Below are 21,656 nucleotides of genomic sequence, written 5' to 3'. Positions count from 1 at the left end.
ATAGTAGGGACCTTGGGAGAAGAAGACAAGTTAATGCTATTCTATATTGCAGATAACTTTCACTTTATGAATGATGCATCAGAGAAAGTAGCATTAGAAAGACATCCTGACACCCCAGACAGGCTGAGTGAATGGTTGCAGTGGTCTGCCTGCTGCACCATGTACCATAGAGTAGGAACTGCCTGGCTTCTGCAGGGAGAACTGGGATTTGGCCATGAAAGGCAATGAAGCCCTCAGCTGCCCCTCTACAAGAAAAACAGAAAACCTCACGTGTGACCTACCTCAGAGGTAGTTCCACCTGCTGAGCTGGAACTTGATGTAATGTTCTGATTAATGGACTGTGTACAGATTGCTTGTTTCATGTTCTCTGCTAGTTTAATTTAATTTAATAATAGATTTATTGTTGTGTTTTCAGATTCTACTCCTAGACTCTTAAGTGTTGGTTTAATTTTCTGTTGTGGGTTTTGTTTTGTTGTTGGTTTTTTTTACAGGAAGAGCTATAGAGGACCATGAGTTAGTGATGGAAGTCCAGTCAAATTGGGTAATGGAAGAGGAAAACAAACTTTATTTTAGAAAAAACTATGCCAAGTATGAGTTTTTTAAAAATCCACTGGTAAGTCCTGAGATTGTATCTGTAAAGTGGTGCAACTGCAGTTGCAAAATAGTATTTTCTGTTACACGCAGACAGGCAGGGTGTAAATCTGTGTCACATGAGTCAAAAGGAATAATTGGGAGGGAATATATGACATATAGGAGTATATTGTAGTGCTTGTAACTCTTGACTGATCACTTTCTTGCAATTGTAAAACATCCTTTTGGGGGGTGGGGCGGGGCGTGTGATGTAGGAGGCATACATGGGTTTATCTTTATTAAAATTTGAACACGGACCTACAAGAAAACAAAATTCTTGAAATTGAGTGAAGTTTCCATCAAGAGACAACAAAATAAAAAATGAAGCAGTGTGTGGAGAGGCATTTGTAGTAAAGATGATTTTATTATCAAAGTGAAAAGCAAATGTTATGGCCCAGCGCTGCCCAATGGCAGCTTCTCACAGCTGCATCTAAATAACAGCTGACCCAAAAGTCCATGAGCAGCCATAACCTATTAGGACTAAGTGAAAGTGAAGCCAAAGTTAGGATATGTAAGGAATGGAAAGAGAGCAGAGACAATTTGTGACTCAAGGATGGTGCCAAAGGTTAATGCTGCTGATTCAGACCTTGGCTAATGGCAGAGGCCATGGAAGCAGTCCTGACTCAACAGGATAAACTTGCCATCTGGTTGCTTAAATGCATGGTGTGTTTGGATTACTCCTAATGCTGTCTCTTACAAAGTCAGCTTGTTTCAGATGTCAAAGGGAGAAATAGTAGAAATGTAGGAGAACTTGAAAGGTGAAAAGTGGAAGGGAACTCAAATTATCTACCAGCGAAATGGTAAATAAGATACAAAAGACAGAAGAGATCTGAGAGTTTTTTCCTTGCCCCACCTTTGTTTCTCTAGGCAAATGATGTGCTCCCCTGACATGAAGATATCACTGCAGTAGTGAAAAATTCCAAGCTTGGGGTGCTCTACAGTTAGTAGAGAAGCTTTCAAAGAATAAGTATGTTTATGTATTGGTTAACCAGTGAATAGAAGCAGTTGTGGAGTGTGCCAGATATGTGGCTATGACTAGTATCAGCATCTGTGACTGAGCATAGTCCTTACTGTTCCTGTTGGGTCATTCTTTTGGGTACTGTGATCACAGGTGTATCAGAAATAAGTTGGTATGAATTAACCCTGCCAATACTTCAGTTTTATTAAAAATGGAAGTCAGTGGACATTGGATGGTCAAGGGAATATAAGCTTCAAACTTGTCTATCAAGTCTTAAGAAAACTTCACTAGCCAAACTTCCGGCTGGTTCATGTCTGCATTACTATATTGAACTCCCCAGCTAAAGATCTGTTCCATAAATTACCTCTTGAGCTTTCCTTGATAATGAAATTGGCATTAAAATGTGGACTTTTTAACCACACCATACTGATGTAATCAGATTTTTATGTCATTTAATATTAATACCATACAAAATAGGCATATAAAAAAGAACAACCTGAGAGGACTTGTTCTCTATTAATGGAAGTTATTCCAAAATATTTTGCTGGGTTTCTAGTATAATGAAAATGATAGAAAATAGTATCTTTTTCAGCATGTTGGTGTATATCCTCCCTACTTTTACTGTATTGAAGGCCCAGGCGAGTCTTACATGTCAACAGCAAGAGAAATTACTGCTAGAAGAACAACAGTAGGGGCCAAGTACTGCAGTATGACTTGCACTGGTGTATGAAACCCTCTTGCTTTCAGCGACCGCTGGTATTTTTTCAAAAGTTGACGTTTTTTTCAGCAAATAATATAGAGGACATCACAAATTTAGGAATGACATTACAGTAAGCTGAAATTATTGGATCACAGAATCTGCAGTGTCTTGCTCTGCATTGAGAACTTTAATTTTACATCCAAAAGAGACAGGAAGGTTTATATTTATTTTTACAGAACTTTGATACAAATTATTATCATTACAGAGCTTTTTTCCAGATCATATGATATCTTTTCCAAGTGAGACCAATGCAGCTGTAAGCTACTCTGGGATATTACAGGTATGTGATCTTTGAATGAAGATGAACCAACATAGCTCAGAATTTCCCATTGTCTGTGTTGGGTAAGCATAGCTCTTTGTCATTGTTGGATCTGTTGCTAGGATTTGAGTAACCCAAGACATAGTTTAATAACTTTTTTTCCTTTATAATATGCAAAGTGATGTGGATGTGTCCCTTACAGACAGTTATTATATGACCAAATTTGGAAACCTGCACATTCTTTCAGAACCAAGGAGTTCCAAAACAGACAAAATGCAGTAAAAGTGGTTAATACCTTTATTGGCAATTTCAGGTGAAAGACCCTGTTTCCTCAGCCAGTTTGGAGTGTTGCAGTACTCAGCACATACTTAACAGCAGGCCTTCGTAGAATACTCAGGAACTGGTAATGTGATAAAAATGGATATTAAAAAAGAGGTAAATGGTTAAACTTTATGATAGAAAATTTAGACTCATTAGTATGATTTGTTAGCTTGAAGGCTACTGTAGCCTTCAAAAAAATATATGGTAGGTCACTCAGTGTTAGTCATCTTTTACACGGACACAAGATTTTAATTTACAGTGGGAATAATTTCACAGAATGACCATATCAGGGATCATCATTTTATTTCTCAAATAGGGAAAAAATGAGTAATAAAGGTGGAAACACACACATCACTCTTGTTTGCTTGTCACTAGAAAAATTAATTAGTAGAAGAACTTTCACTGGTCTGAAGACAACAACCCCATATGTAGGTTCGAGGGATAAAGAACTGTTGGAAAGGCAACATAACAACACAGGATATTTAAGGTGGAAGTAAAATAAATGTAGAAATTACAGGATATTTTTTGCATCTGTGTGCTAGATTCTGCCTTGGCATCAACCAATAGATGAAAAATGTTAAAGAACTAATTCTCAAAGCATTCTCTATATCAAAGTTATATACTTACAGAGGTGGATGTTAGTGAGGAGGTTAAGATTATCCTAAATACAGTAAAAAATATTTCAATTTCATTGACATTTGCTAGACTCTGCAAATCATTTTTACAAACCTAAAAACGTGGCGATTTCAAAAGTTGCTGCCTATCTAATTAAGATTCATTCACTTTTGCTCCTTAAATAGCAAATAGATTTCCCAGTCAAATGTACACATGTAATTTAGAAACTCTTGCCCTTTGTCTTAATAGAACTTAATTGGTTTTGTTCCAAATGTAATTTGGTACCTAGAAAAAATAATAAAGACTTTTGTAGTGGAACTCTTTGCCTGTACTCTTGCACAGAACTTCCTTAAGCCCATATTGTGATATGTAGAACATATGCAGAGGTTGTGGGTAAGACAATCATTCTGTTGTCTGTTTAATTGTGTTTTGTCAAATAAAACTTAGTAGGCACAAAGTAGAGAATACGTTTGTGCATTGGGCAGTCAATTATGCAGGTTTCAGCAGAAGCAGTTGGGTGAATAGTTTACAGTGTGTCACTACTTCCTTGGAAACTTTCATTAAGACAAGTTAATGGTCTTGCATTATTATTTGTGATGTTGGTCAGGTATCAGGAGAGACATCAGTTTTAACAACTCAATGCTTACTATTGATAAAAAATAACTTCTGATACTTTTACAGCTTTTTGTGGATTGAGCTGTAAGCAAGTAAAATGTTTTTCAGGTATGTTTTCCTTGATTTTTATTGAAAGTGAAAGAGGGAGTCTTTTGGCTGATGACTTTAAATCAGAGCATCTAAATAGCCTGAAATAAAAAAATAAATAAAAATAAAGAAGTTTATCAGTCTCCTATCCTTTTAGTATGTGCTAAGTAAAATTACTAGGTCTGATGTATACCACATATCTATGTATGCCAAAGAGAGATTTAATCTCTGCCATGAAGATCTTTAGCTTAGAAGAAGTATCACTATAGTGATTAGAGTATGGCTGCTCTGAGAAGCATCACTGTATGTACATGTCTAGTGGTAGGTAGTATGGATCATTTGGAGCTTGCTTTAGTTGGATGCTTTAAAACATGTCAAAATTGAATGTGGTAAGAAGATTTTAATCTGAGGCCTCTTGCCATAGTAATGAAATATGCTATTATTTTCAGATTTTGGGTTGGGTTTGTTTTTTGAGGACTAGCAACTTTCACAGGTGGGCAATTAATTCACTTGGTATAATTGTTATTTCACTTCTTGATTTGATTTTGGTTTGGTTTTTTGTTGTTTTTTTTTTCCCCAACAAAAGACATTTATTTGCTTTGGTTTTTTGTTAAGATTGGTTTTTAAATGGTTGGTTTTACATGCAATCGTATCATAATTAAGTCCCTGGTGCTGTCATATGTTACTTGCTGAAAGACATTGTAACACAGACACCACCCTGCTTGTCATGTTGTATATTTCACTGTGTGGGGGCAAGGATCCAAGTTTATTTCTGTGTATTGGGTGACCAGAAATCCTTGTCTGCAGCATACCATCAGGTAACTCTCCAATATTAAAGATTTCTTTTTTTTTTTTTCCATATTTTTGTCTTATTTTTATTACCTCTTGCCTGCATAAATAGGGATACAATCCTTCTTATTACAAAGTTGCATGTACTTCCATTAAAAAAACACCAGCAAGCCAAAATAACAACAAAAAAACCTCAACCAAAACCAACCCACAAGAAAAAACCCTGAGGAAGTTTTCTGCTATGTTTAGTTTTAGGTATTTGTTGTAGGCAGTCTGTTCTCACTCTGAAATATTTTTGCTGCTCATTCCTTGTGACAGTTAATGGTTTTAACTAAAGCTTGTTCATGTTACATTTTCTGACACAGTCCTCAGCTGTCTTAGAGAGAAAAAGATGGATCTAGGATTGCCTTTTTACTAGCATTATTGCTACTTTATTTTAATTGATAGCATGGGTAAAACAGTGACTGTTGAAGCTGAGCTCTGTGTCGCTTCTCCACTTAGCCAGCTGAGTAAGAAAAGCATTTTTCATCACAGCACTTCTGTTTTGAAGCTCTTGTGGCAGAAATCCCAGGGAAGATACTTGTGCAGGCTGGGAGCCAGACACTCTAATCTTCAGCAGAGAAACTAAAGCCTAAAAAGATGCTCTTTTGGCTTTACATACATTGACTCTTTTAAATTCTCCTAAAGCCTCCATTTGACTTGTTTATGGACTTGAATACTTTTTCAATGCAGCCTTTATATTCACCATCAGTGAACCTGCTAATATGTGGCAAGTAGGAAGATTAACAGGCTGGTACACCTACCAGGACCTACTCATCTGCTTCAGTGTCACTGAAATTGCTTAAACTGCATTTGTATGCAGCGGCACACACAGATAGATGTACCTGGCCTTGCTCTAATTGAGCTCTTCAGGTGAATAGCAGTGAAACCATTCATAATCCATTCCTAGTTGTGTGACAGGGCACTCCCCTGTCAAGTGACACCTGCCCATGTTACTGCATTCACAGCAACTGAATTTCATTAGCTTGGGATGGTCTGCAGGTGGTACAGTCAAGCATCTGACTGCAAGGTAGGAAAACAATGCAAGTGAAAGAAACCTTGTGTAGCTCAGTTGGACTGCTTTATTTAGTGGCCAAAGAACTTGGTGTAGTTCCAAAATCACATTCACTTAATCATTTTGCTGAAGTGTGGTATTGGCCAGTCTGCCTCCTGTCCAGTGATCTGTTGCTTTATGTCCTCAAATCAGATTTTCTGGAAATGGCAATGGACAGGGGGGAAAAAGTGGCAATGGAAGCTGCAGATATCAACCAGAAAAATCCCTTGTTCTCTACTGTATATGCCTAGATAGTATTTATGATTCTGCAGGCCAGTCTGGGGAAAGGTTTCTTGAAATGCTTAGTAACAACACAGATTCCTTTGCATTTATGGAAATTGAAGAATTTCAGGTTAGTCTGTTTTGATGTGAGTCATAGTTCTGTGTAGTTTTATTGGAAGAAGAGTAGTAAAAATGAATACATTATATGGAATTAGAATAAAGTTAGCATGGTTGCCAGCTTTTAGTAGGTAGTTTTGGAGACCAAGTGTCCTGCTTTGAGCCAGGATGAAGCCAATTTGTCTTCATCCTGGCTCAAACCAGGACACCGAGGAAAACCATACTTGGTCTTAGCAAGATAACAGAAATGTTGCACTCTTGACAACATCTGGTTGAAATGGCTAAAGAGAAGCCACTGAATTCCTTGAGCAGAGGCAGTGCATCAGTTAGCTGCTATCAGTGCATTACTTAACATCTCTGTCTGACTATATAATTCTGCCTTTTCTATGGCTTGTGAGAGTGTGCACCTTATTCTTGCAGTTCTGGAGGCAAAATGGCTGATCCCTCTTTCCTTTCTCCCAGTGCAGCTTTTTTTTTTTAATGCTCTCTGCCACATGACCTTGAGCACAAACAGGAGCTGACTTGGTAACTGGCCCAGCCTCTCCTGTTTCTGGTGCAACTAAAGCTCCTAAAGCTCCTATTAAAGCACCACTTCAGGTCCTGCAAACTGTTTTCCCTCCTTTTGAAACTGGTAATATCTGCCTGACCTGCATGGTTTTGTGATTCAGATTTTGTGGTTTGTTTCCTGAATTAATTTTGGCTCAGATCAGTTCCCTTATCTGGTTTATAAAACAGAAGGGGGGTGGGGGAGGGATGGCTTTTTTTTAATTATTCTTTTCATAGCATTGATTTGTACTTTTATATAAATAGGGTCTGCAAAATGAGATCAGAACTTCTTACACTGAAGTCAACATATTGCATAACTCATGTTTGCATGTCAAACCATAGGCTTTATATAAATATGTACCTTGCTTAGCATACCTTGGAGTTCTGTAACATTCTCCACACCTTATGTTTTATATAAATATGTAACTTGCTTAGCATACCTTGGAGTTCGTTCTGTAACATTCTGCACACCTTAAATCAGAGGCACTCTTAATGAAATTAGATGCAATCATAACTGAATTACTGTGGTGTGACAGTGGATTTAGGGGTTTATTCCCCTTGGTCCTGTATGAGTATGTTAACAAAACAGAAAGCTGGTTTCAGATGAAAAGAAAAATGCAGTCTGATATTTTCTTTCAGATGTTCTTAAGCTCCAGCACGTATCCTGAGATTCATGGTTATTTGCATGCAAAGGAGCAGGGCAAAAAATCGTGGAAAAAACTGTACTTTCTGTTGAGAAGATCTGGCCTTTATTTTTCCACTAAAGGTACATCTAAGGTAAGGGAAGGAAAAAAGGGAACAATGAAGAGAAAATGTGTATGTATTTATCATTTCTTATAATAATAGTGAAAATTTGAATTTCAACTTATAGTCATAAAAAGGAAATAAAATATTTATTGTAGATAAAAGCTAGAGATATATTGAAATATGAAATTGGGGAACTATTGTCTTAGGAACAGTAGAATCTTTTTGCCTGATAATTTTGCTTCATTCCAGTTAATATTTTTCCAGTCAGTTAACAGAGTGCCCTTTGTAATGAAAATTCTTAAGTAGATGCTCTGAAAGGTGGACATAATTCTTCATTATCTAAAATAAAAACAAACCTGTGTATGAAAGCTTTTTACAGGGAGATTTTGAGAGTTCTCAAATTTTGTCACTGTACACTGTCACAGTTTTTCAGATCGGGAAAGTATATTTGATGTTTGAAAGACACAATGATCTCAAAACTTGACTCCTACTCATATTATCGTAGCTTGAATTTAGTGGATGCTTTCCCAGAACTGACAGCACTTGTACTTGGGTTTTTCTCCCTCTCTACAAGAAAAAATCCTTTGACTAGTTTGAGATGTTTTTTCTCTGCATTGTAAAATTAATGTTGAATTCTCTCTTTCTAGATTTCATGATGTCACAGTTAAAACTGTAGTCTGCAAGACTCTATTTTGGAACAGGATAACTACAATATATACTCTTGAGTTTCTTACCTGGAGAGGCTTGCTAAAAATAGTCTAACTGTATTACATTGCTCTTCTTTTTAGGAACCAAGGCACCTGCAGTTTTTCTGTGAATTCAGCAATAGTGATATGTACATGTCTTTGACAGGCAAAAAGATTTCTGGAGCACCAACAAACTATGGATTCTGCTTTAAGGTACAAGCTTATTATTCTGATACATATTAAAGCAAGCCACAGTTTTTAGGTAAGCTTAAGTTTCTTAAAGGTTTTTGAAAACAATATTCAGCTGTTTATTATAAAATAGGAGAATTAGTGGCTTTTATTTCAACAGGTATTATCTTCAAGATATGCATTAATGCTAAAAAAATGTGCTGTGGCCTTCTAGCCTAACAAATCAGGAGGAAGCAGAGACCTGAAACAGCTCTGTGCAGATGATGAGCAAAGTAGGACCTGTTGGATGACAGCAATTAGGTTGCTTAAGGTAATTTTTCTGTGTGGACATAACTTCTTGCTTAAATTTACTATGTGACATTTTGATACTGTGCAGTAGAGAAGTAACATAATTCTCAGTTCCTATACAATGGCTATATCAATTTTGTATTCTGAAAGATTGTTTTTTTTCATCCCAACAAACTGAGAGAGACCAAATTATTGGAATTGTTGTCAGGAATGGGATGATGGCTTGAAGCCTCAGTCCTGCAAATTCCTAAATACTTAACATTAGCCTATGCTTGTATGTAACAACGCTCAGTTAGTTGAGATTGTTGAGTATTGTGGATCAAAGCTACAAGAAGAGAACTTTACTATTTTTTAAAAATGTGTCTGTTCATGACAATGTAGCTGTAGGTCACTCAGTGTATTCAATGGATAGTATTTAATGCAGAGTGTACATTTATGAAGGCAGCAATAGCAATGACAACTGTTGTGCATTACCTTAACCCTAGTAGTATTTGTCCCTGGTTTTGATGATAAAGGAAAGTATGTGCTGTCTATTACACCTGGAGAAAAATTACTTGGATTAGGTTTATAATTTTAAATGCTAACCATGTTCTTTTCTGGTTTTAGTATGGGATGCAGCTGTATCAGAATTACATGCAACCATATCAAGGTAGAAGTGGCTGCAGCCCTTTGAATGTAACACCTATGGTACGTCCCACTGTAGCTCTATGAATAAATGATTTTTTTTTTCTGCTATCATGCTATTTTTAAGTAACTTGTGTCAGCTGTACTACTGAACTTATCCTGCAGATATTTGCATGTCTGAATGCTTGCTGAAAATTTTGGGTCTGTCAGGGTTGACTAGAGAGCTAATTAATAAATTTGCTAAAAACAAATTTGGTAGTTCAGATGAGTTAACAGGCTTTTTCCCTTTGTCAAATCTCCAGTATTTTCGGACTTCACTGGTTTATCATCACAGTCAAAAAGAATGGAAAGAGGAGTTTGAAAACAGAGCAGCAGAACTATAAATGCATTAAAAAAGAAGCAAAGTTTTAAGTTTACATATACTGTAAATTATTAGTAAGAAATCTATAATACCCTTTTCAGTACACAGTAATGCTCACATGTATAATTTTTCTAAAATATAAAATTTTAAGTACGTAAGATGAATTTCAGCTGGTGTAATACTGACTGGACTTGAGAGGAACACTGTAATTTGCAGAATTGGGTTTTGGAGGAATAACAGCCTGTACTAGATACTGTGTCCATTTCCTCAGTCATATACTTGGGATTGGTTCAGGTTGTCCTTTTCTTTACTATCTTATGCTATCCTAGTTCATTATGAGTCACTTGATCACAGACTTTTTCATGGATGTTTCATACCACTTGTGTTTTTTGTTGACTAAACTGGATAAAAATTACTTGTCAGGTCTTGGGAGAGTGATTTTATGGTGGATTTTTTTAGCTCTTGCTATAGTTCTTGCTGTTAAAATGTGTAAAATATGCATTCATGTATACTATAGGTACTCCCCCAAAATAGTTTTCAGTAATATTGCTAATAAGTATGGCTTTAAGGTTGTGCTTCATACACCGACTGTGTCTTTCTGTTATATTTCTGGCTATATAGCCAACTGCTGCTTTTATAACAGATTTGGGAGCTATTACTGATTCTCTCTCCTCTTACACTGTTGTGTGCTAAAAGCTTATGTAGCTTCTAACACAGGCAGAATCTATAACCAGTACGAAGCACGGCACTGTTTTTCTGCTTGTGTGTAATTCATTAATTAAACAGCAAATGGGATAAACTTGGGAATTAAGTGCACAAGCTAATGAACATACTTCATAGGGGAACCACTTCACATTCCTCAATAACTCACAACCATGTCAGCTACAAGGAGTTCCACTCTCCTAAAAGCAACCATTTTGTCTTTTTTTACTTTCACAAAGTTCTTTACAGGTTACAGTTACTCAGGCAGACCTTGATTACAGTGTCAAGAATTACAGCAAACTAAAGAATTGCTGTCTTGCATTTCTAGTTATATTTGTGCCTATGACTAAACAGGCACAAAACAGAGCTGCTTTGGTTTTTGGACTGGGAAGCTTTGCTAACTGTACAGAAATCTGGGCCTCTTGTGTTCCAGATGTTAGTTTAACTTACACAATGCTAGAATGTTCTATTAATTGTTTGATATTCCAGTGTTTGCCAACATTTGAACCCTCACAATCTGTATTAAACTTAAATTTGTAAATCTTAGTTTCTGAGAAGTATTTGGGTGAATTTTAAGACTGTTTTGTCAAACTTAAGTGCTTTTTATTCTATTACTAGAAATGTCATCTTCTCTGGGAGAAAAAAACAACAAGCATTTAGAAGGGATTACAAGTTAAACTTCATAAACTTCTGGCTGTTTTCAGTTCTTAAACCAGTAAACTTTGAGTGGAAGGTTACATACAGAATGTAAAACATTATTATGTGTTTATAGCAAAATATTTCAAATATTTGTTAATTTGGGGGCTATGTATAAGAATTTTATTTTTTAGCTTTTTTTTACTTGGACAAGTAAGTAACAATCTTCTGACTTGTTTTTAGATGCAAAGGGCTAGTGATAGTCAAACATACAAATAGAGTTTATGGTAAAGCAATGTATTTATCTTCTACTGCAGTAAAGCAAAAAGCTGATCTGTACTGCCAGACTGTAAAATTCAGCTTTGCAGCAGCATACTGGAAATACTAATGCTCCTTAGGGTGAAATGAGTTTGGCTCTGATGGGAAACATTGCAGATACTTGGAACATCACTGACAAAACAGTGTTTTCTCAGAAGCTCATTTTAAATGATGAATTGTTTAAAAAATTAACAAAGTTTATTGACAAGCTAAGTTTATTTTTCTTTGTTGCAGAGAAGCATTTCAGAAAATTCTTTAGTAGCAATGGATTTCTCAGGACGCAGAAGCAGAATCATAGAAAATCCAGCAGAAGCCCTTTCAGTTGCAGTTGAAGAAGGATTAGCATGGCGGGTATAAACACCTTTGCTTTATCAGAATAGCATTTTCTGATTCTTTTTTTAAACAAAAAAGCTTTGAAAACATGTTTTTACTTCTCTCATACAGAGGAGAGGGTGTCTACGACTCAACTCACATGGTAGTCCTATTGCCATGTCTAACATGGGTATGTGTGAGTTACTTCAGTGCCAGAGAAAGGCAATAGCTGGTTCTTTCAATAAAGGCAATACATTTTTAAAGATGTTTATTTCTACAGCTATACACAGATCTCAGTCATGGTTTCATCATAAAATCTCTAGAGAAGAGGCTCAGAGACTTATTTTGCAGCATGGACTTGTAGATGGGTAAGATAATTCTTTAAATAACTCTTCTGAGACACGTTTCTAGTCACCAACTGCTGTTTTCCTGTACTTCTTATCGGGGGGGAGATGGAGGAAGGAAGAGTTTGCACTTACCTAATAGAAATAAAAAATCTTTTATATAGGGCTATCTGGGGATCAGATGGTTTCTTTTTTATATCTTTTTGAAGCAGTAAAGTGGTGATCTAACCCTTCGATTCTGTCACTGACAGATTACTTATGTCTCAGAGCCCAGCACTTGAGCTCTATGTTTGCACAGTGTTCTCTAGGAATGGTCAACTTTGGCACCAGTGTCTTTTGTGTATTTTGTATTAGTGATGAAAAAACAAAAGAAAGCCTGAAAACATTTACTACCCTTTTCCTAAAATGAACTGTGCAGAGACAGCCATTGAAAAAAAAGTATGCTTTTCCTTATGAAATAACTGAAAATTGTATTATCCCACAATGGTAATCAATAAACATTAGGTTAAGACTACTGATTTTGTTTTTCTCTCATTTAATTATTTTTTTTTTTTTTTAATGAAAAAGCAAATATATTTTATCTCCAAAGCTTCTTTCTGAGATGTTAATCTGTAATTGTAAATAAAGTCTTCTGTGTTGTGATCTAACCCTTCGATTCTGTCACTGACAGATTACTTATGTCTCAGAGCCCAGCACTTGAGCTCTATGTTTGCACAGTGTTCTCTAGGAATGGTCAACTTTGGCACCAGTGTCTTTTGTGTATTTTGTATTAGTGATGAAAAAACAAAAGAAAGCCTGAAAACATTTACTACCCTTTTCCTAAAATGAACTGTGCAGAGACAGCCATTGAAAAAAAAGTATGCTTTTCCTTATGAAATAACTGAAAATTGTATTATCCCACAATGGTAATCAATAAACATTAGGTTAAGACTACTGATTTTGTTTTTCTCTCATTTAAATTTTTTTTTTTTTTTAATGAAAAAGCAAATATGTATTTTATGCTCAAATCCTCCTGGATTTTTATCTCTGTATTTTTATCTTTGCTCCTATATTAAATGTAAACTTCAGCCTCCTTCATTCAACGAGTCATTCCATAAAAGTGAAGTTTTTCTGAGTCTGTTTCCGGTTAGGTACTTGTACTACCAGATTACTGGTTAAATACCTTCAGTTTTAGATTAAGTATGTTGTAATACTGTTTTCTATAAGTGCAGAAAGGGCTTTATTGGGGGGGGGGAAAGGGAAGGAGAGGGAGGTAAAAATAGTCGTAATCAACAAGTTCTCATGTGCTTTAAGATACATAGTCAGGAGTTACAATTAAGTCATTAACACATTACAGCATGTGTCAAATGCTGTGCTATTCGATGGGCTGAAAGAATGACTTATTACCAGAAATACAGAAGTTTGCCATGACAATAATATAATTTTTAGTTTCTGGCAGCCTTTTAAGGTGATCCCAAGTGGGGAGATCTCCTTCATGTATGACAGAGGTGATACGACCTCTGTAATACTGTGTGTACCAACAAATATGCTGTTCAAAAATGCAACTGATAATTCAGATAATTCCTTACAAATTTATGAAGAATCATTTGTTTGGAGTTATCCAGCATGTCTAAAAAGCTCCCTTTCAACCAGCATTTCTAAGATTCTGTGAACTAAAAACCTTTCTTCATAATAAAGTGATCCTTTTAAAGGTTCTTTGACAGTTAAAGTAGGTCTAATGTGATAAGGTTAGAAAAGAGTATGAAGGAGTAAAAAATTTTGCTCATCTTTTCTGTTAAAGTGAGGAAAAAAGTAAGAAAATGTACTTTTAAAAGAACTGATGATTGGGAACATAAATCCTAACCAACTTATATATTCTTTCTTGCTCAATGGTGATTACTTTGTATTGTTTAATGTGGATCAGAGCATCTGGGTCACTGTAGAGAAAACATTTGGGATATCTGCAAAACGACACATTCTTATCAGTGTCATTTTTCTGAATAAAATAAAATGCTAGTCCTTAATGACAAACATCGAAAAGATTTAAGTTTATGAAAAGGATCTATCTAACTGCTCTGAAAAATTTCATTCATGACCTGGAGAGGGTAGAAGGCCACTAGGTGGTGAGAGAGAGCTTGTTAGGAGAGCCCGAGTCTATTGAGAACTCCCGTTACAAGACTTGCCGGGTGCTGGTACGAGCCGTATGCTGAGTTGGCAATTATCCTTCTTTAATAACTGAATTAGTGTCAGAGCTCTAAATTAGAGAGCATGGGGATTTTTTTAGAAGTGTAAACTATTATGACCTCCAGATTTCATAATTCCAGGTAATTTTCTTTTTAAAAATAGAACTCTTAAAACTTTAAGGATGTGATTAGTAGTTTGGATCCAGCACCCTTATGCAGTGAAAATGCACTGTAAACCTTTGTCTTGTTTCTTCTCCTGAAATCCTTACTTTTCATATAATAGTTGTGCTCTAATTCCTGGTACGTGGTTGGGCTAACGTAGGTGGCCACGAGTGCTCACTTAGTTGATGCCTGCAAGTCCATTTTGCCCATTTCTTTTGTGTCCTGAAAGAGGAGCATGATTGCCAGTGGCTGTTCCTCCATTTCCCTTGGGCACATTGGTTAGCTGTATCTCTTCCAGACCTGCACAGTTCAAACCATTCAGACTCTCTCCAATACAAATTTGTTAGTCAGGTACTTCCTTCTGTCCTCCAAACTGTTACCTACCAATATTCCAAACCCAGTGATTCAATGAAAGCTGTCTCTTGCTGGTTGTCATCCTTTGCCTGTACCAGATTATCCTACCCGGGATTATTGTAAAATTCTGTCTGGCCAAAACCTGGCTGGAATGAGTTACCAGTGAAATAGTTGCAATGACACTGTTGGCCATGGAGAGTGTTGTGATTTGAATAATGATGCCATAAAGTGAGCAGATAATGGCTCTGTCTCAGTGGGAATTGTGCCAATGTGCAGAAGTGAGTTTGCCTGTATGAATATATTGGCCAGCTGTGAAAATAATTCTTATATGTCTTGCGTTACCTTTTCTGCAAACTTCCCATTGAACTGCCTTTTGGATTTTCCCTATAACACTTGAGATTTTGCTAAATGCCAAAGTACAAAGAAAAATTTTGTTCAGAGCACAAACTTTGAGGTTGCTTTTCTGTCTAAAGGGATACATTGCAATTCTGTTTTGAGTGTCAAAACTAACACCTACAGCATCATTCATTATGAGAATGCATAGTTTTCACATAATAGACAAGGCCGAATAAAAATTTAAGCAAAAGGATTTTCAGTAACATATTTGCAAAGAAATACTGATTTAAACAATATTAATAATTAATTATGAATACGTAATTAATATTATTTTTGCTTTTCACTAATACTTCTGCAGTGAATTTACAACAGTTTTTAGTTGATGTTTACAGAAGTCTTTCCAGAGTGATCTTACTGTGAAAATTTTCAATCTCTTCTAGGGTGTTCCTGGTACGTGATAGCCAAAGTAACCCCAAAACATTTGTATTGTCATTGAGTCATGGATTGAAAATAAAGCATTTTCAAATTGTACCAGTAAGTAATTTTTCCAGTTTATAAATTCAGTTGTTAAACAAAACAATTGAATAATTGTGATAGAAAATCTCTGGAATATTTTTGTTTTGCTTTATACGTAGGAGATAAACATTATAATAACTACATCACTAAAGATAATTAGTATTCTTGAGTAGAGTTGAACATTTTTGAGCTTTTCTGTTTGATTTGTTATAAAACTTGAGTATTATGTAATGCTAAAAATTGTCTTGGAAAAATAGACAAATCTATGAACTGGAATAGAAGCAACACTCATGGCATGAAAATAATGAATTAATAAAGGTCATACTGTGTCTTCATTTTGCAAAATGGGTGCGTTTTCTTTTTAGTCATCTGTTCAAGTGGACTGCCTATGGTATATGTGTGTGTGCATATCTCACTGACTCATCTGTTCAGGATAGTTTCTCTCAATGTTTGGAATCAAGCATTTTATCTTGACCTCTCTTCTTGATTCATGTTCTTGTTGTATATTCATGTCCAGGTCTTCGCAGGGAGAAAAATTTAGAAAAAATTTAAATTATTGTTTAGACCAGCTACTTGTAGGTATGCTGAAATTTCCTAAATTGAAATAGTATTTCCATCAGTTTTCCATCAGAATGGGATATCATCCCATTCTCCTGCCAGAATGATCAGTTTTCCTCATCCCTCCACTCCCTCCAGAGGTGGTTTATTCTGTTTTATTTACAGGCTGCTTCTGTTGAGATGAAGTTTCTAGATTCCTGTTGAAGTTTCTAGATTCTGCTGTTTCTCAGTAGAAATGTGTAATTGCATTTTGTTTGTGTCTGATCTGGTGATCCCCTGTGATCTTTCATCAAATTTCTGTATGCCTCACCTAAGGCTTCTAGCTGATATCCTCCCCTAAAAAGGTTCCTGTAGAATATAACTGAATAATTATTTGAGAGGAAAAAGGAATTAATCTGTTTGTTAAAAGAATTGCCCAGGATTTTAATTGTGTTAAGTACAAGCACTGGAGGAGTCCTTCATTCAAAAGGGATAGCTATCCTTTGTGAGCTTCAGCATATGCTCTGTGATCAGAATCCCAGGTGTAAGATCTCTGTGCTTCTATTGACTGTGATTGCTTCTAGTATTTACTTTGGGATAACTATTGTGTGGTTTAGAAAACCTTCTGAACTCTGTACAAACACTGTATGGTCTACTTCATTGGAATGTCATTTAACTCTCAAATTTAAGACACCACTTTTTCTTTACCTATCAGGAAACGGACCCTCTCCTCTGTAAGAGAAAATGTATAAGAAAGCTGCTTTTCTTTGATTTCCTTCAACTTGGATGATTCTCCTCTTCCTTCCAAAAAATTTATCCAGTCAATTCTAATGTTCTTTTGCAGATGGAAGCAGTGCATTTGAGGAATTCATCATAAGCACGCATGCTAAAATCTTGCTCTCCTGTTTGTAGGAACCAGGAATTCTTTATTTTGACACAGATTGTCTACAGACTTGGGTCGATTTTTCCATGCTAATAGTCTAGAAGACCCGTACCACCTCAGTGCAAAAGCTGTCTTCCTTGAAGAAAATTTTTAAAAATTATTTTTAAAGTAAAACAATTTATCCTATGCTAGTTACCAGAAAAAATAAATCTGTAATGAGAGCAACTTAATCCAGAGACAGAATATAGAAACTTAGTTCCCCAAATATATTTCATTTCCTGCCTGTCATTTACATTTCCAGTTGCATTCAGAGTCCCTCACACCCTTCTCAATACCCTGACTTACTGCACACTCTCTTTTGCTAGAACATTGCTCTTTAAGGAGTTCACAAAATTGTTTTTTTGAGGGGGGCAAAGGTTTGGCTTCCAGTTGCTACTGATCTTCAAAATTAAGTTATCATTTTCTAAGAAACATGGCATTTTCTGTTACTGCAGTAAGTTGGTAGCTTATTAGTTGCAGAACAACTTTTTGAACTTAAAATCCTACTGTTCTTCTAAACTCTTGCCTTTTTCCAGTCCTTGGGAAGTGAAGATAAACTTTCCTAGTACATGTAAATAAATAAATGGCATTTGGAAGGTATTTTTCAAGTTAAAAAAATCATTCAGCCTCTGAATGAATTGTTTTTCTCTTACATTTTGGGTTGATTCAGGTTATACTGCATTTAAAAATGTCTCTTCAGATAGGGCATGCAGCCTGCCAATTCAAGCTTCCCCCACATTAACAGGTGCACCATGTTAACACTGGTAACATGTGCAACTGGTATTGCAGGTGGGTGGCAGGGAATTGATTGTAAAAAGTTGAAAACCTTTGGGATACATTTGTGATCCCATACTGTGAAGAGCTTAAATGTATTTTTTAGCCTTGCTACTCTGAACTGATAGAAGTTAACTTCAGTGTCAACTGAAATTATCTGTTCTGTAGTCCATGCAGAAGAAGAAGGATTGATACATATTTCTGGAACTGTCTTTTTCCAATAAATTTTCTCTCATAACAGCCTTCTTAGCTCGCAGAAGTTGTTAAGTTCCTGGGCAGTGTACATTTGATAGGAGTGTTTACTTTGCAAAATACTGATTGCTCTAGAATTAGCAATCTGCCTGGTATTAATTTCAAGGCTTGGGATTAACTCAGAGAGAGAAAAATAAGCCAAAAATGAAATTCTGGTCAACAGACATCTGAATTGTCAACTTCTTGTCTTCAATGTCTTGGCAGGAAAATTACATGTATAAGAGAAGGCCAATGGGTAATAATCCATTTTCAGGTTCTTTGCTAGATAGAGCACAGGACTCTGCAGATACACACATCAGTTATTCCTTAACGAGCAGTGTTTGACTGAGTTGACCAAAGTCTGAGAATACAGAAATAATAACTACTTGCAGACATGGTAGAAAGGAGTAGAATAACCAGGAGTTATAAACACTTCAACAGCTGCATCAGATAAGAAATCTTAATAATGGTAGGAGAGCTAATTATATGTTCTCCCTTCCCCTGTACTGCAGTAGGATAGTTGCATCCTTCCCCAGCACTCCATCTGATACTCTGTGCTAGCCCTAGTTCAGGATCTTCTGTTCACTACTCTCTCAATCTTATAAAGTATCTTTTTTCCCCCCTTTTCTTTTTTAAAATAATTACCCTTCTTTACATTAATACTAATTAGTCACTATTGCACTGAAGCTTCTTGATATTAGACATATTAGCAGTAGAGAAAATAAACTCAAATGTGATACAAATTGTGCAAGAGCTGATGTTCAGTAAACTAGAATAGGGAAACACAGATAGTAAATTTTTAAGCATGTAAAACTAAAAACTAACCTTTCAAGGTATGTTTTGCAGTTGGGGGGAATACCATAGCCAAAGAGAATTTTATTCTATCATGTTTTTCCATTTTTGCAGTTAGAAGATGATGGGAAGCTATTCTATACCCTTGATGATGGTCATACCAGATTTACTGATCTCATCCAGCTAGTGGAATTCTACCAACTTAACAAAGGAGTACTGCCTTGCAAGCTAAAACACTATTGCGCACGAATTGCTCTTTAACCAAAGCATATGTTGGTCCATCAGAGGCAAAGGAAGATACCACAGTTCTTTTTTCCACTACAGGCAATTTGTAGAATAAGAAGGGGAAAAGCATTTCATTGTAAAGATTCTGTGTTTTAACTGAAAAAAAAATGATGTTCTATATAGATAAGGACTTTGCATTGTGATTGTCACAGCAAAATTAATGTTATGGTTTAAAAAAAAACACACCATCCTTCCCATTGTAATTCTTTAATGTTGTCTTGGACTTTGGCTCTTTTTTTCAATTTAAAAGATTTTTAAAAAAATAATATTGTGTAACTTCTACAACACTATGACTGAAGGAAAGATCTTTGTTCTTAGGTTTAATATGAACTTTTTGTCTCTTCAGATGTTTGTCATAATTTCTGTTCATCACATAGAAGAATAATATTTACTGTGGTGAGAATAAGCTGAACTGCACATTTTATTTGTAAATAAAATGAATAAATATTTTGCACTATATTTTTGAATGCTACTTTGAGGATTATCATATACAAAAAGTGAAAAATCATTAAAACTACTTAAAAATCATCAGTTGCATTGAGTCGTGCTTTTCCTGTTGTAATATTTGAAAGGATTTTTTCCTCTAATGACTAAATCAACATCTTTACACAGAGCTGGAGTGTTACTTTCTTGAATGTGACACGTATAAACACACATGAAGTATCATGTTGTGCATAACGTGGTTAAGTGTGTACCTACAGTCTCTAACACAGAGAGACATAGAGAGAGACCTGTTAACTACTGTGGATTGTTGCAGAGTTGGAAAGGGAGTCAACTTCAATTGCCCTTAAAAAAATGAAGGTAACATTATAGTATGTTCAAATTTACAGTATTTCAAAATATTTACAATACTTACAAATAAAGGTAAATCCAGTGAACTTTTTGCTGAAAACCTGGTGAGACTATATTTTCAGTCATTTCCTAGCTTACTTTATTATTATCACAGAATAAAAATTTCAGTATATCTACCAGTCAACCAATCTTTATAGATTACCAAACATCTTAACATTCCAACTAATACAAGCTGTTATGGTAAACTGACTCAGATTTTGGAGAAATACTCTTGGTATCTGTGTTTTGAAAGAGTGATGATACTGCTGCACCCTTGAACAAAGACTTAAGTGGAATGGGGCATGGATTGAAAGAGGTGTCCCTGTCCTGATGATTTGCTGTCCAATTGGTTTGATCTTGTTACAAGGGTTCCAGACCTGACCTTGGGTATCTTTACCCAGGGTAAAGGCTGGAATGCAGGGTTGTCCTTGGAGATGGGCCATCTCACAGAATCTGGCCCCTCATTCCTGTGCTTGCTTTGATTCTCTGACTGTCAGGTACACCAGTTGCGCTGCTGTAGGAGCTGGTGGGGAGAGAAAGTGAAGGAGGCCTTGGCAAGGGATGGAGTAAGATGGCAGCTGGGGCACAGCAGCACCAGCCTGCGTAAGCCCACAAGGTCATGTAAATGGAAGCATTAGAATAGCATGGTAACTGTAGCCTATGGTTTTGTTATTGTGTGTCTGTGGAAGGCAATCATAATAACATAATACTGTGATACTTAATTTACTGACTTGATCCACAAATCACTGACCTTTTCCTCTGGTATGCAAATAACAGTTTTTAAAGCTCATTAAAAAAGCAACTCTTCATTATGTGTACCAAAGATGCAGCATATGTGGTGCCTAGGCTCAGTACATTAGGACTGCCTTGTAAAACTCTTCACAGTCTGATAAATTTAACTCTTAAAACTCAAATATAATTTCAGATTGTAATTACAAAACTATAGTTTTAATTAAGACCTCTTCAGATTTAGTTTAACAATATGATTACTTCTCAGGCCTAGTATTATTTCAGAGATTGGTATAGAATAAGAAGAAACATTCTTCTCTGCATCCCTGTTTTCTTTAGCATCTTCTGATAAATTATTGTCTACTGTACTCCATTTCTACTCAGACATACGAAAGCTTTGCCATAATTTCTATTTGTAATTTGTATTTGTAACTGCTAGCATGCTTGGTAGAGAAGCAAACTGCTCATGAGTGAATGCCTGTCACCTTTAGGCCTATCAGAAAAGAGAGAGTGGAGATGATCTCATGTGGTGGAGAGATTAAGAATCTTTGGTTGCTTTTAAATTTTTTTCTCACAAGTGAAATTGAAAAAAACCAAAACATCAAAAAACCCCAAGTAAAACCAAGTATTGCTTAATGAACATGGTTTTTGACCATTTGAAATTTTCTATCTGGCAACTATTCAAAACATTCATACTCTGTGAAGTGTTGTCTCCTGCATTTTGACAGCTCTCTTAATTAAAACCTAAACTGAAATCTTGCTGAGAATTCAAAGTTGTTTTTTTTTTGTTTTGTTTTGTTTTTAAA

The 21,656-nt window shown here is 35.8% G+C and overlaps 1 protein-coding gene across 1 annotated transcript in view; it reads left to right on the top strand.

The window, feature by feature from the left end:
• GRB14 (growth factor receptor-bound protein 14) overlaps positions 1–19,266 on the top strand; it is a 43,314-nt gene extending 24,048 nt beyond the window's left edge. The window contains exons 3-13 of the mRNA XM_009996098.1: positions 492–613; positions 2,554–2,628; positions 7,652–7,789; positions 8,548–8,658; positions 8,849–8,944; positions 9,529–9,609; positions 11,798–11,914; positions 12,008–12,065; positions 12,156–12,243; positions 15,674–15,767; positions 19,120–19,266. Of these exons, the coding sequence (XP_009994400.1) occupies positions 492–613; positions 2,554–2,628; positions 7,652–7,789; positions 8,548–8,658; positions 8,849–8,944; positions 9,529–9,609; positions 11,798–11,914; positions 12,008–12,065; positions 12,156–12,243; positions 15,674–15,767; positions 19,120–19,266 (1,127 nt within the window). The remainder of the gene's footprint in view (positions 1–491; positions 614–2,553; positions 2,629–7,651; positions 7,790–8,547; positions 8,659–8,848; positions 8,945–9,528; positions 9,610–11,797; positions 11,915–12,007; positions 12,066–12,155; positions 12,244–15,673; positions 15,768–19,119) is intronic.
• Positions 19,267–21,656: the final 2,390 nt, after the last annotated feature.

The sequence above is a fragment of the Chaetura pelagica genome, unplaced genomic scaffold, assembly GCF_000747805.2.
Source record: "Chaetura pelagica isolate M959 unplaced genomic scaffold, ChaPel_1.0 scaffold3, whole genome shotgun sequence".
Classification (NCBI taxonomy): domain Eukaryota; kingdom Metazoa; phylum Chordata; class Aves; order Apodiformes; family Apodidae; genus Chaetura; species Chaetura pelagica.
This window is presented reverse-complemented; position numbering and strand designations above follow the sequence as displayed.